At 39.2% G+C, this 15783-nt stretch overlaps 1 protein-coding gene across 1 annotated transcript in view; it reads left to right on the top strand.

The window, feature by feature from the left end:
- ATRNL1 (attractin like 1) overlaps positions 1–15783 on the top strand; it is an 807510-nt gene that overhangs the window by 669564 nt on the left and 122163 nt on the right. The window contains exon 28 of the mRNA XM_070363366.1: positions 6874–6988. Coding sequence (XP_070219467.1) covers positions 6874–6988 — 115 coding nt within the window. The remainder of the gene's footprint in view (positions 1–6873; positions 6989–15783) is intronic.

The raw sequence follows: 15783 nt of genomic DNA, 5'->3' as shown, positions 1-15783 counted from the left end.
GTAAGCACTTAATAAATGTGAGCTGTTCCTTGAAGTAATTTGAGTTGGCAAGCCCTACTTTGGCAGTATTAAAAGTTTTGGTTTTGTTTTCTGTTTTATTTTTTTAATGAAGTATAGTTGATTTACAGTGTTTCAGGTATACAGTAAAGCGATTCAGTTATATATTCGTGCATGCTCAGTCATGTCTGACTCTTTGCAACCCCATGGACTGTAATCCGCCAGGTTCCTCTGTCCATGGGATTTTCCAGGCAAGAATACTGGAGTGGGTAGCCACTTCCTACTCCATCAGTTACATGTAATTCTCTCAAATCCTCAGCTTCTGGGGTTAGTTTCCAGTGATGGGCTTCAGTGTGATTTCTGTAAGTCACCCACTTCCTCCTTCACTTACTCTTTGAGAAGCAAACACTGGAGGAGGGAACAAGCAGCCAGCTTTTGCCCACTGAAGTCTTCTAAACACCCAGGGCTTCTTGTAGCAGCAGTTTTCCAGGACAGACCCCGGGTTCACAAGGTGGTTTCCGTTTCAGAATATGTTACTGGAAGTTTTAAGAACTGTAATCTTGAAAATCCTTATGATTTCAGAAGCTTCTCTGGTAACTTGCTGGTCTTTGATAGCTCAAAAACAGAAAAAGTTTTAGAATTGCTCCAAAAAAAAGCAAGAACTTAAAGATATGAGTACAATAGTTTCAGAAGTAACTGCTATGAACAAAACAAGTCTTTTGTAAAAGCTCTGTGTGCTTAATAAACAAGGACTGCTAATTACATAACTGTCAGTGATGTTTTCTGGCACGGTCTAACGCCTGGTTCTTTTGGTACAACAAATATGAAAATGCCTAGAAGTAAATCACAGTTGCTGAGTGCTGTGGGCAAACAAACCCATGCCTTATCGCTTTCAAAGGCAGCCATGGAAAATGTATGATAAATTGCACAGTTCAGTGAACATGTTATGTCATTGTGAAATGATTTTGATGCATGGCTTTGTATTTATTGCTAAACAACTGACAAACTCAAGGTATCAGAAATTTCATTCAGGGGGCTTTGCTGTCTTCTGTTGCAAAACCCAAGTGCTATAAACTGTTTTTCTTTTTTGTTTAAAATACTTTATTGAAAGTAATATTTGCCACAAAGTCTTTGGAAATAATTTTTTAAATTATATGAATTTCTGCCAGAAGTGTCAAAGAGCTGTGCTAGTCACTAATATTTTAAACATAATAAATAATTCATATTTTTGCTAATATCCTTTTATGAAAATTTTATAGCTAAAAATAGAGAAAGTTGTAAGCCAATTTGATTTTAAAATAGGATTATAATCTCCTTTCATATAGCCTATCAATATAATGAAATTTCTGAATGTTTTCTGTGCAATAGCAGTAAAATTAAGAGTGAGAGAATTATTTTAAGGAAGATTCTACAGAAGTGGCCTCTATGCAAATAATTTCTTTCCCACAGTCAAGGTATTTTATTACACTGTCTTTTATCTGTTGCTGACTCTCTGAAGTTTTAAAGTATTAAATAATTAAGCCATTTTCTATTTGAAATTTACAGTTTTTTTTGTTTTTTGTTTTACTAATTTTTCTCTCAGTTGGTGCTTTCGGCCTTGGCGTCTGATGTTTAAAACCTTTTCTTCTAGTGCTTAAAGCAGCAGAAATGCAGCCTGACAACACATAATATGCACAAGGCATATTGTAAGCACTTAATAAATGTTAGCTATTTATCAGCTGATGTACTCTCAAATTGTTTCTTGTTTTTATAAATCTTGTAAACCAAGAGCACCGTTTTTCAACTGGTTGTTGTTTTGTGTGTGTGTGTGTGTGTGTGCACGTGTTATAATTGCGAAATCGTTCTTAGTTTTATAATCAAGTGTTTTAGCGTGGCTTTGGATATTTTGAGTAGTGCTGTTGAATGCTTAGGGCTTCCCTGGTGGCTCAGATGGTAAAGAATCCACCTGCAATGTGGGAGACCCGAATTCAATCCCTGGATCAGGAAGATCCCCTGGAGGAGGGAATGGCAACCCACTCCTGTATTCTTACTTGTGGAATTCCCTGGAGAGAGCCTGGCAGGCTACAGTCCATGAGGTCGCAAAGAGTCAGACACGACTGATTGACTAACACTTTCACTTCTTCACTTTCATTGAGTGCTTAAGAACAAAATAGCGAAGAAAACCTTGCCTGATGGTGGAAATGATGAATTATTTCTTAGGTATATTAAAAGGGATGTGAGTATTTCTAATATATCACCATCATTTAAACATGAATTCATTCTATCTTCTCTTAGTATATTTTAACCAATTGACCTTTACATATACTTTGCATTTATTAAATTAGGATAAATTTCAGGAGCCTAGAAATATGGTTCAAAACATTCATAGTGTTTTTCTGTTATCCTTGGAATATGACAAGCCTATTCTCTAAATATTTGCATCATCGAAGAATATCTGTGTACTTATGCTGATTTTGGCTTAACATTTTCAAAAATAAGTCTGTTAAATTAAATGTAAGCTTTAAAGGGGAAAACCATAGACCATGTAACTTGATACAGGTATTGCAACATGGCTTACAGCATTTTCTTGGAAGAGTTTTATGCCCTTTTCTTCTGTTACCATGGCCACTTTCACCTTTATATAGAAAATTCCCAAAATGAATCTGTATGAGGATAATTTTAAAACATGAGATTTATATCACTATAAAGGAGAAATCCTTTATAACCACATAAAACCGTTGTCACCAGAAATTTCAGTCTAAGTTTTACATGAAAAGGGACATATTTTATCTTTAATGCCTCGTTAAACTTTCTGGAACTGGCAGTATTCTAAAATATTCGAGGTGGATGAATACATATGTCTGTGTTTCTTCTGAGAAATTCAAATATCAGTTTAAAATAAAAGACTAAACAAGGTATTTGTTCTAAAAACTAAAGCAGTGGTATTTTTTTCTTCTATTTGATTTTACCTTTATGTAGAGATGTTACTTTGATAAGTCAACCATGTCTTACCTGCACTTTTAAAGTGAAATAGCCAAGACTAAACAAATCATTTATTCTAAAAATTAAAGTAATGGTACTTTTTCTTCTATTTAATTTTGCCTTAACGTGTAGATGTTTCTTTGATAAGTCAAGCATGTCCCACCGGTACTTTTTGAGGGAAATAGCCAAAATCAGCATTCCTCAGGTAAAATGACATTCCTGTTGTTTCAAAGGTGACATTGTATTTAAACTTAAATTCTGTATGTGCTTTTGTTCACTTGTGTGTGCGTGGATTGTATGTGTTCACACATGTGCACTTACACATGTGTTTATGTATATGTGTGTGGGTGCATGAATTTTCCTACATTCATAATACGATAAACTTCCCTGTGTTGCTAAGAACATCGACTCAGGAGACAGCCTATCTGTGTTTAAATCTCAGCCCTGCTACTTTCTGGTTTTGTAAATTTAAGCAAGTTTTTTTAATCTCTTGCTTCAGTGTTCTTAGCTTATCCAGTTGTAAGACTTAAATAAATTAATATATAGAGAGCACTTTGTACACTAATCCATAGGAAGTACTTAATAAAAGTACTAACATCACGTGTAATCATTTTTATGTATTCACTTATTTTATTTCTGAAGTTATAGCATATTAAAAAGCAGAGACATTACTTTGCCAACAAAGGTCCATCTAGTCAAGGCTATGGTTTTTCTAGTAGTCATGTACAGATGTGAGAGTTGGACTATAAAGAAAGCTGAGCGCCAAAGAATTGATGCTTTTGAACTTTGGTGTTGGAGAAGACTCTTGAGAGTCCCTTGGACTGCAAGGAGATCCAATGAGTCCATCCTAAAAGAAGTCTTTCCTGAATATTCATTGGAAGGACTGATGCTGAAGCTGAAACTCCAATTCTTTGGCCACCTGATATGAAGAACTGACTCATTTGAAAAGACCCTGATGCTGGGAAAGATTGAAGGCGGGAGGAGAAGGGGACAACAGAGGATGAGATGGCTGGATGGCATCACTGACTCAATGGACATGAGTTTGAGTAAACTCCAGGAGTTGGTGATGGACAGGGAGGCCTGGCGTGCTGCAGTCCATGGAGTTGCAAAGACTGAGTGACTGTACTGAACTGAACTGAAAGTTATATTATTTAATACAAATATAATGCATTTATTCAAATGCATTGGTGGGGACCTCCCTGGTGATCTAGTGGTTTACAATCCACCTGCCAATGCAGGAGCCATGAATTCCATCCCTGGTCCAGGAAGATTCCACTTACCATGGGGCAGCACTAAGCCAGTGCCCTAGTGGGCACTGCAATGAGAAGTGCCCACTAGGCACTTCTCAGTGCTCTGCAATGAGAAGCCACCACAATGAGAAGCCCTCACACTACAACTAGAGTAGCCCCCACTTGCCACAACTAGAGGAAGCCCATGAGCAGCAATGAAGACCCAGGGTAGCCCAAATTACAGTTCATTAATTAATTTAAAAATATATTGATGGGTGATTATTACATATGTATTTCACTGAAATGATATTAAAGATGTGTCTTGCTCTATGTCAATTATGTCCCAATAAAACTGGGAAAATATTTTTAAAGATATAATATTTTGGATTGTGATAATTTGATTAAACTATTTTATCATTGGTGAGAAGAAGCAATTGTGAAAAAGCAACAGAAGTTATGCAACTTTGTGGCTCACAGACTACATATCAAATATCAAATATATTGAAATACATTTATTTATTTAGATGTAGGATTTAGTGTTAAATGACACAAGGTACTGTAGTCATGACAGTAGTCATGCTCCTTAATATTTATCCACAGGAGTTGAGAATTTGTGTCCACACAAAAGCTTATTCATGGATGTTTTGGGCAGCTTTATTAATCATTGCCAAAGTTTGGAAGCAATCAAGATGTCCTTCAATAGTTGAATAGATAAATAAAGTATAATACATCAAGACAATGGAATATCATGGAGCACCAAACATTGAAGAGACACAGACAAACATTAAATGTGTATTTTTAAGTGAAATAACTCAATATGAAAAAGCTAAATACTGTATGATTTCAGCTATATGCTATGATATTTTGGAAAAGGCAAACCTATGGAGACAATAAAAAGATCAGTAATTTCCTGGAGTTTCAGGCAGAGCACAAAGGACTTTAAGGGCAGTTAAACTACTCTATGGGCTTCCCTCATGGCTCAGCAGTAAAGAATCTGCCTGCAGTGCAGGAGACACAGGTTTGATCCCTGGGTTGGAAAGATCCCCTGGAGGAGGGCATGGCACCCCACTCAAGCAAGTATTCTTACCTGATGAATTCCACGGACAGAGGAGCCTAATGGGCTACAGTCCATGGGATCGCAAAGAGTCAGACAAGACTGAAGCGACTGAGCACACAAAACTGTTCTATATGATACTGTAGTGATGAGTACATGTCATTATATGTCTGTCCAAGCCCATGGAACATACAACACCAAGAGTGAACTCTAATGTAAACTGAGGACTCTGGTTGCTAGAGATGTGTCATTCTAGGTTCATCACTTTTTACAAATGTGCTGCTCTAGTGGGGATCTTAATAATCAGGGAGGCTGTGCATGGGGGCAGTGGGTTTATGGAAAATATCTATCAGTTCAGTTCAGTTCAGTTGCTCAGTTGTGTCCGACTATTTGCGACCCCATCAACTGCACCATGCCAGGCCTCCCTGTCCATCACCAACTCCCGGAGTCCACCCAAACCCATGTCCATTGTGTCGGTGATGCCATCCAATCATCTCATCCTCTGTCGTCCCCTTCTTCTCCTGCCCTCAACCTTTCCCAGCATCAGGGTCTTTTCAAATGAGTCAGCTCTTCACATCAGGTGGCCAAAGTATTGGAGTTTCAGCTTCAACATCAGTCCCTCCAATGAACACCCAGGACTGATCTCCTTTAGGATGGACTGGTTGGATCTCCTTGTAGTCCAAGGGACTCTTAAGAGTCTTCTCCAACACCACAGTTCAAAAGCATCAATTCTTCGGCGCTCAGCTTTCTTCCCAGTCCAACTCTCACATCCATACATGACTACGGGAAAAACCATAGCCTTGACTAGACGAACCTTTGTTGACAAAGTAATGTCTCTGCCTTTTAATATACTGTCTAGGTTGGTCATAACTTTCCTTCCAAGGAGCAAGCGTCTTTTAATTTCATGGCTGCAATCACCATCTGCAGTGATTTTGGAGCCTAGAAAAATAAAGTTCAGCCACTGTTCCCACTGTTTCCCCATCCATTTGCCATGAAGTGATGGGACCGGATGCCATGATCTTCATTTTCTGAATGTTGAGCTTTAAGCCAACTTTTTCACTGTCCTCTTTCACTTTCATCAAGAGGCTCTTTAGTTCTTCTTCACTTTCTGCCATAAGGGTGGTGTCATCTGCATATCTGAGGTTATTGATAATTCTCCCAGCAATCTTGATTCCAGCTGTGCTTCCTCCAGCCCAGCGTTTCTCATGATGTACTCTGCATACAAGTTAAATAAGATAGATATATATAAAAATAAAAGATAAATAATATAGATAGAAAATATCTATAGCTTCCTCTTAATTTTCTGTAAACCTCACTTCACTAAAAAATAAACTGTTAGAGAAAAAAAGATGAAAATAGAGCAAAGCAATGAGCACTTTTCAAAAATTGCAAAAACACATGCTAACATGTCCCAAGAAAAATGTTTTCCAAATGTAAATGACCACCACTACAAAAAAAAAAAAAAACCAAAATAGTACTACAATAAAATACTCAATTGAACTATTAAAAATTGAAATGTGGTGTCTCTTCAACTACTAAGAATGTACATTTTAGCTGCCTGAAGCATAAGAGAAAAGTAGAGTAACAGTATCGTGTAAACAATGCAAATTTAGAATGGGTTTTCTTTTTCAGGGAGCACCCAAACCAATAGCCATTGAACCCTGTGCTGGGAACAGAGCTGCAGTTCTGACCGTGTTTCTTTGTCTACCGCGAGGGCCATCAGGTGCCCCTCCCCCTGGGCAGTCAGGTAAGATGAATGAGGCACCATCAACAGTTAAGCAAAACATGTAGACGGAACAGAAGAAATAAACAATACTACCAGACAGCATAATAAAGATATTTGCAAGGTTCTAATTCAGAGTATGGTTAAATTTTATTAGAATACAACTTCTATCCAAGTATCTCACTATCTGCCTTGCTATAAATTCAGATTTGCCAATGTTTGTCTTAGAAATGCATATTGAATATATGTGTGTATTTGTATGTAATATACACATGTATGTATGTATATACACACACACTTCAGTTGGTCATTGTAATTACAAGGAGTACTTTCACTAGCGGGGAAAACAAGTTCTTGACCCTTTTGGGCAGCTACTTTTCTCCCAGTATGTGTATCATATAGGTTGCCAAATTATAAATGCGATTAGAAGCTTGCTTCATAAATACGGAATCTAATTAAGGAACTCACTTGCATGTTTGGAATGTTTTGTGGCATCAGAGGATAAGAGCTTGATGCATCCATCCTGGAACATTTAAAATATGTTCTTGCTGTCAGCACCAGCCAGGTGTGGTTCATAGACCTGGGGACCCTCGCCTTTAGTTGAGCACAGCCAGCCTTTTCCTCTGATATTTGTTTTCCTGCATAAAAAGCATGTTTTAAATTTGAAGTAACTCCATGTATCCTCTTAGAGATCTTCCCATTGTTTTGACCATTGTCTATATTGTAAACATGCCCAATGTTGAGTATAACTTGTTGCTAAATCAGAAAGTGTGTCTATTTCTCTTTGTACATATCCTCTTCTTTCTGATCACAGTTTCTAATTGTTCTTTCTCCCAATTGTTTTATCTAAACAACTCTTAGTGAAATGGATGCTTTTTAAGGGTAAGGGTGATTTCAAATCTATCTTTCTCTTCAATTCCCCTTAAGGGTAAAATAAAGTGCAAGGATGTGGGCAGGTTCTCAGTAATGGAAATTGATGATGAACTCATCTCCCTGCTTATTTTTCTTTCCTTAATTCCCTAGTTAGCTCTGACCTTGCTCCTTACTTTCTCGATTTGTGCCCAACAAGATACAAAAATGGAAGCCACCCTACTTTATAGCTTATAAATTTTAAGATATTCATGTAATATATTTTTTTCCGTATGGCAACAGAAGATCTCCATCACCTCCAAACTTGTCAGTTATGGTGCCTGATGATATCCTGTTGTAGGAATTTCTACCCACAGTTCATTTGTAGTTGTTTTATTCAATGAAATAAACCTTCTCGTATGTTGAATTGAGTGCCTCCCCTTTCTCCTTTCAGAACCACCAAGGTAAAGGGGATGCAGTGAACAGAATACCTTGGCACTGGTCAGATAAGATGGATAATTATAGGTAGTGTGCCCAGCTAATGGAAGGATTGTTTCAAGGATGGGATGATGTCCAAAACAAACACTTTGCTAATGAAAACAAGTCTATGCGATATACACCAAGGTTCTTCTAGATCCTTGACAAGATGACGTACTGAAAGGCAGAGTGAAGGCAACTGCCAATACTCTGTCCCTTTAACCTTTGAAATCTATTTGACTGATTTGAAAAAGCCGAACAGCAGTGGGGACCATTACCTCAGCTGTGTTTTATGAAGGTGCATTGCAATTACTAATGATAATGCTATATTAGATGCACACAGATTTTTACTCCTTACCAAGTGTTTTCCTATTTTTCATGGTTGATCCTTATGACAAGCATGAGCTATAGGTATCATAAAACTCACTTTATAAATGAAAGGAATTTATGTATATAAATCTCTGTATTCCTACACTCAAGGAATAATTAGAAAGTATTAGAGTACAGAGCCAAACACCAACAAAAATATTTATTACTAACATTCCAGGTAATTTTCTCCTATGATCTATAGGAGAGAGCTTATTTTTCTGTAATCTACAGCCCATGTCTTCACAAAGTCAAACATTTGGAGGAGTACTGAAAACATCTACAGGGTTAATAAAAGTAGACAAAAACTTGAGCTAATTTGCCACACTGTTTATAGTGGCTATACATTGAACTCTGTTGAGTATCTGTGTGCACCATTCAGGATGAGTTTGTTCTTCCTTGGAAAAAAAAATTTTTTTAGCCAATTGTATAGGACTAGGAAAACTCATTGATTCTACTCCTTCAAAATAAAATGTTGTCTTCTGTCTGCAGTCTATTTTGAAATGCATAAAGGACATAATATTACTAATGGGTGGATAGTAGGATGAGCAGATGGAAGATATAAACCAAGTAAAGAAATGTTAATTGTAGAATCTAGGTGATGTGAATCCTGGAGTCCACTGTAAAATTCTTTCCACTTTTCTGTGTGTTTGAAATTTTTCATGGTAAGATGTGGGAAACAATATGTTTTTTAAGAAAAACTCTTGACTTTCCAGGGGTAAAAAAGACAATGCCAATAGAAATTTTCTAATGTTCACATACGCGTTTTCTCTAATCAAGGCAAATGTTGACACCAGTATGCAAACTAAATGGCTTATTTTTTTCCCTTTTCATCAAGATAATTTGGTGTGTACCTTGTCAATGGAAACTTACCATAGTATCATCAAGTATTTGAGAAGAAATGCATTCCATTGATAGTTTGGGCACCATATTGGCTCTTCAGAGGGAAATGTTGACATTGGTTATCTCATTGCTAATGTTCGGTTCATCTCGTACCTTGACAGGAAGATAAAGATGTGTGTCTCTGCTTATCACAGTGTATAGAAAGCAGTTCATAAATATTTTTGATGATAATGATAGGAGACCTGGGAAACATGACCTTGAGCAACCACTTCTATCTATGAGACTCAGTGAGCAATAATAAAATGAGCAGTTGGACTAGAATCCATTCATTGATTCTCTAATTGTACCACCAGGAGCCTTATGTTCTGAAGAGCCTCCTCCAGCATTGGTGCAGGGTTAGAGGTGAGAGGGAGTTAAGAAGAAAGTGGAGGAGGAGCCTCATGGACAAACGCCATTCCCACTGTGTAAAGGACAGGGTTCCCAGAGTCTTCTCTTGGTTCTTGGGCTGTTTATGTCTCCTAATGTGAATGTATCTATTCAGTGATGAATAAACATTAATTATTAGATTAAAAGTCCTCTTGCAGTACTTTGTACGATTTCTAATTTTTTAATCAGGCCCTTTTCTGAAACATAGCTTCCTAAATGTCAAATGATGCTTTTCATAATGCACTCTTCATTACCATGAATAAAAGCATTTAAGAGAAGGATGAGTTTGAGGATATGGAGAAGGCGGAAGCATCCTGCAAGCATGGTGGCTTTCTCTCAGAGCCTACATGTCAGCACTAACAAATAAGTGATTTGGAAAAAAAGCAAAGGTTAGTTCTGGCCATCTCTTTTAAGTAGCAACTAGTGTGTTTTTTTGTTTTTTTTTTTTAATTCAAAGCATGGCCTTGTCTTTGGACTTTATGCTCTTTCTACCAGCAGATATTCCAGTATTATTTAGCAAGTAATATTAGACATGGCCCTTTTAGTGTCTGTCTAAAATGCATGGAGTCCCTTCTGTGGCTCATCTTAGCAGACGTCAGAAGAGAAACTGCAGATTCATCCTTTAGATTACTCCATTCAGTAGTCTTTTTTTTTTTTTTTTCCATATAATGCATGTAGATGTTTATGAGCAATTCTCCCTCTAGGTAGCTTAGAAGAAGAAAAGCAAAAAATACTAAATAGGCTTTTTGGCACTCCTGGCGCTGGGCTAATTAGGTTCCCTGCTCCCTAGCTCTGTAAACCTGCTGCTTCATCCTTGTATTTCCTATGAACCACCACTGCCAACCACGCCAGACTCTCTGGGCTAAAGCAGGATTTCTGCTGTGGACATATGTACACAGCCACTTTCTCTTGACCTCAGAGTGGTTGAAAGGCTGACGTCCCCATGAAAGCAGGGCAAGCATATCACCCGTCACCTTGCAGAGCAAGGTCCCCACGCATTTTATAGTCATATTAAGATGAAATGTGGACAAAGAGAGCTCTTCAAAAGCATAAATTGAAAATGATCATGATTGCTGTCACTTTGTGATGGAGGATGATTGATTTCATAGTTTATGGATTCTTACTAATATGAAGCAGATTAACTTTTATCACTGGATTAAAAATCTGGTGGCCCAAATGTCCACTGCCCGAAAGGAGTTAGGTGCTTAACTTAAAATGTAGAATTTTGCCCTGATCTGGCTTCATGTTTGGCAAAACAAACAAAATGAAAGCTACTGGAATTTCTAAGGTTTTGAAATTCTTTTCCCTAAGGCTTTGAAGTTTTGGCAGGCTGACCAGGTTATTTTGAAAAATCTAGAAATATTGTACGATTTTTAAAATGACAGTCTACCCACAGTATCATGGATAATAATGACAAGAAGAGAACTTTGATTTGATCAGATGAAAAGAAAGGATAACAAAAAGCAGAACAAGAGGGAAGAGAGCTCTGAAGCAGGTTCTTTATATACACTAATTTGTTTAATCCTCTTAATGAATCTGAGAAGTAGCTATTATTATCCCACTTTTACAAATTAAAAAATATATATCCTTAAACTCAAGAGAGATTAAATGACTCATCCAAGGGCCAGTACTGCCAGTGAGTGAGTAAACCCGAAGTCAAATTCAAGGCCACCTAGATCCTCAGCAGCCAAGACTCTGCCTTATCACTGTGCTTCTCTGGATAAAGATACAGTGGGATTCTCAATTGCTCTTCTTCTGGAAAAAGCTTTATATCCAGATGAAGGAGGAAGGACATGGAGGTTCTGCTAAGCATTGGGTTTAAGGCACAAGAAAGGTAAATTTCTCCTTCCTGGTGACTTAACTATAGGAATTTGATAGAATGCAAATATGTTCATGCTGCGACATATCTGCTAGTGAAAATATGACTCCATTTGGTATTAAGAACATGGGGCCACATGTTATTAGGACCACAACTTTAGCTCATATGTGTGTGAGTCACAAGTCCCACCCAAAGTCCAGATCCAGCTCTGCCACCAGCTAACTGGGTGGCCAAGTCTTTTCATTTCTGGGTCGTATTTTTACGTGTATGAGATGACAGGATTGGGTTTGATTCCTAGGATGGGTTTCACTCCATTCCTGTTGTACAGTTCTACTATCCATTATGCTAAATCATGCCAGTTTGGGGTAAGAAGAGCAATAAATTGTTTCTGAGGTGTAGCTTAACTTGCCTTTCCAGCTGCTCAAGACCAGTTAAGAAACTATATTCCATATATTACATGTTAGGGAATAAAAGTAACTAGCACCAATCGTTGAACTAAAAAAATAACATACACATTGTGAAGTGAAACTGGTGGTCGCTTCAGTCATCTTGGGCTCTTTGCAACCCCATGGACATAGCCCTCCAGGCTCCTCCGTCCATGGCGTTCTCCAGGAAAGAATACTAGTGAAGGTCGCTCAGTTCAGTTCAGTTCAGTCGCTCAGTCATGTCCAACTCTTTGCCACCCCATGAATCGCAGCACGCTAGGCCTCCCTATCCATCACCGACTCCCGGAATTCACTCAAACTCATGTCCATCGAGTCGGTGATGCCATCCAGCCATCTCATCCTCTGTCGTCCCCTTCTCCTCCTGCCCCCAATCCCTCCCAGCATCAGGGTCTTTTCCAGTGAGTCAACTCTTCACATCAGGTGGCCAAAGTATTGGAGTTTCAGCTTCAATGTCAGTCCTTCCAATGAATACCCAGGACTGATCTCCTTTAGAATGGACTGGTTGGATCTCCTTGCAGTCCAAGGGACTCTCAAGAGTCTTCTCCAACACCACAGTTCAAAAGCATCAATTCTTCGGCGCTCAGCTTTCTTCACAGTCCAACTCTCACATCCATACATGACCACTGGCCTTCACTAGACGGTCGCTCAGTCGTGTCAAACTCTTTGTGACCCCATGGACTATACAGTCCATGGAGTTCTCCAGGCCAGAGTACTGGTGTGGATAGCCTTTCCTTTCTCCAGGGGATCTTTCCAACCCAGGGATCAAACCCAGGTCTCCCACATTTGCAGGCGGATTCTTTACCAGCTGAGCCACTAGAGAAGTCAGCTAGCCAGTAGGAATTTGCTGTATGATGCATGGAGCTCAAATCTGGTGCTCTGTGACAACCTAGAGGAGTGGGATGAGGTAGGAGGGAGGTTCAAGAGGGAGGAAACATATGTTTACCTATGACTGATCCATGTGGCTGTATGGCAGAAACCAACACAATATTGTAAAGTATCCTCCAATTAAAAAGTTTTAAAAGTTCTTAATTTTATTTAAAAAGTCTAGTTCCCAGTCTCTGCAGCATGTTTGGATAAGGCAGATCATTCATGTTGCCCTACTTCAGTGAGTAAAGGAGTCTCATAGCACCAGTCAGAGACTGAGGGTCTCTGAGGTGGACTGGAAACAGACTCCAGGTCTGCTGACTCTCAGTGCAGCACTCAGGCCTCTGAAGCCTTTTTTTTTTTTTAACTGATTTACATTTTCCAGAAGCTTCTACAGTTTTCTGTCCCTTAGGACTCTCTGTTTTCCTTCCATAACTCTGCCACAGTATCTTCAAATTACAGAAACACACCTGTTGATCTGACCTTAGCACTCTGTTTGTTTGAGGTAGCTGGAATAAGAAATAAAACCACTGAATTGTATCACAACTTATTAGAACAATCTGTCACGTAGGTTACCTTTTAACCTCAAGTTCAGACATTGTTTACATCCAGCATAGGCAGTGTGCGTGCGTGATCAGTCGTGTCCAACTCTTTGTCACCCCATCAGGCTTGTAGCCCTCCGGGGTCCTCTCTCCATTGAATCTTCCAGGCAAGAATACCAGAGTGAGTTGCCATTTCCTACTCAGGGGATCTTCCTGACCCAGGGATCAAACCCACATCTCTGGCATCTCCTGCACTGGCAGGAGGATTCTTTACCACTAGTGTCTCATCCAGCATATGGGTCTTCATAAAGAAGGAAGAAACAGTGGGCACTCGTGGCAAAATAAACTACAAAATGAGGAAAGAGAGCCCAGGGTGCAACAGAGATAAGAACAAATGTCTGGGACTATTGTGAATAATATGACTTTGTCTCAAAAAACTCTGATATTCAAAGTAAACAAAATCTACAGAAGAAACTGAATTTATCTTCTTTCCAAAATATAGTTATTATGCATCTTCATTTGTTATATTTATTTATTAAAAATAACATGTAAAAATATCTGCTACAGGTCAAGCACTGTATTATATGGTAGAGAACAAAACAGAGTCCCTGCCCCCACAGATGTTAGTGCCTGTGTGGAGATGCCCAGAAACGAATAACCATGCAAATAAACCTGTAATTGTGAAACAGGTTAAGTTTTGTGAATGAAGAATAGACAGTGTTATGAGAAAGAGGTGAAATAAAACTTACGTACAATTGATAAGCTTGCATATCTTTCAGCAGTAGTAGCAAAACGGTAAACACAGTCATTAAAATACCCTTTCCTCAGTTCTTGTCATTGTGTCTCTGTGGTGTTTGACTGTTGAATATTCCCCATCTTGCCTCTCCACCTTCTGGAAACTCTCTCTGGTGTTCTTCGCCTCGATCTATCACAGGTGCCTACTGAGAATTTACTTGAGATAATGGATGTAGGGCACCTCCCATGTTTTCATTGCCTGCTTCACCAGCACTCCAAGTATAGGTGGGCATTCCCTAAGGATTGGTCCTGAGCCAATTTCTCATCCTTCTCCACCCTCTCTCTTTAGGATGATGCTCTCTTTGCTCATTGCAGGAACTTTTCAGATGCTAACTCCCAACTCCATGGATCTTCAGCCATCACTGGATTTTCTCCAGTTTTAATGTAAAGTCACTCTTCCTTCCCTCTCTCCCATTACTGCCCCCTACTCCCCTCCTCTGAATTTACTGTTTTGTTTTGTTTTAATTAAATTTATTTATTTGGTTGTGCTAAGGATATGCAGAATCTTTTGTTGTGCTGTGTGAAATCTAGTTCCCTGACTTAGGATCGAACCTGGGTCCCCTGCATTGGGAGCATGGTGTCTTAGCCAACAGACCAGCAGGGGAGTCCCCTGAATTTACTGTTTTTGTAAAGTCCATTTCTCAGTGGCTCAAGTTTGAAACTTTGGAGTTAGCTTTCTTCCTTCTCTTCTCCCCTTCAACATCCCTGTAGCCACGAAGCTCTTTAGGTTTTACCCCTGAGGCAGATAGAGCAGACTTCCTTCTGCCGTTTTCACTCCCTCCATGTTTTGCTCGGGCCCTGTTTGCCTCCCATCTGGACTTCTGCCAAAGGAAGGCACAATTCTCTCACTCCCTTTCTCATCAGATCAGATCAGATCAGTCGCTCAGTCGTGTCCGACTCTTTGCGACCCCATGAATCGCAGCACGCCAGGCCTCCCTGTCCATCACCAACTCCCGGAGTTCACTCAGACTCATGTCCATCAAGTCAGTGATGCCATCCAGCCATCTCATCCTCTGTCGTCCCCTTCTCCTCTTGCCCCCAATCCCTCCCAGCATCAGAGTCTTTTCCAATGAGTCAGCTCTTCACATGAGGTGGCCAAAGTACTGGAGTTTGAGCTTTAGCATCATTCCTTCCAAAGAAATCCCAGGGCTGATCTCCTTTAGAATGGACTGGTTGGATCTCCTTGCAGTCCAAGGGACTCTCAAGAGTCTTCTCCAACTCCACAGTTCAAAAGCATCAATTCTTTGGCGCTCAGCCTTCTTCACAGTCCAACTGTCACATCCATACATGACCACTGGAAAAACCATAGCCTTGACTAGACGAACCTTTGTTGGCAAAGTAATGTCTCTGCTTTTGAATATGCTATCTAGGTTGGTCATAACTTTCCTTCCA

The sequence above is a fragment of the Bos mutus genome, chromosome 26 (assembly GCF_027580195.1).
Source record: "Bos mutus isolate GX-2022 chromosome 26, NWIPB_WYAK_1.1, whole genome shotgun sequence".
Lineage (NCBI taxonomy): Eukaryota > Metazoa > Chordata > Mammalia > Artiodactyla > Bovidae > Bos > Bos mutus.
Note: the sequence above shows the minus strand (reverse complement) of the source record. Positions and strands in the feature narration are given on the sequence as shown.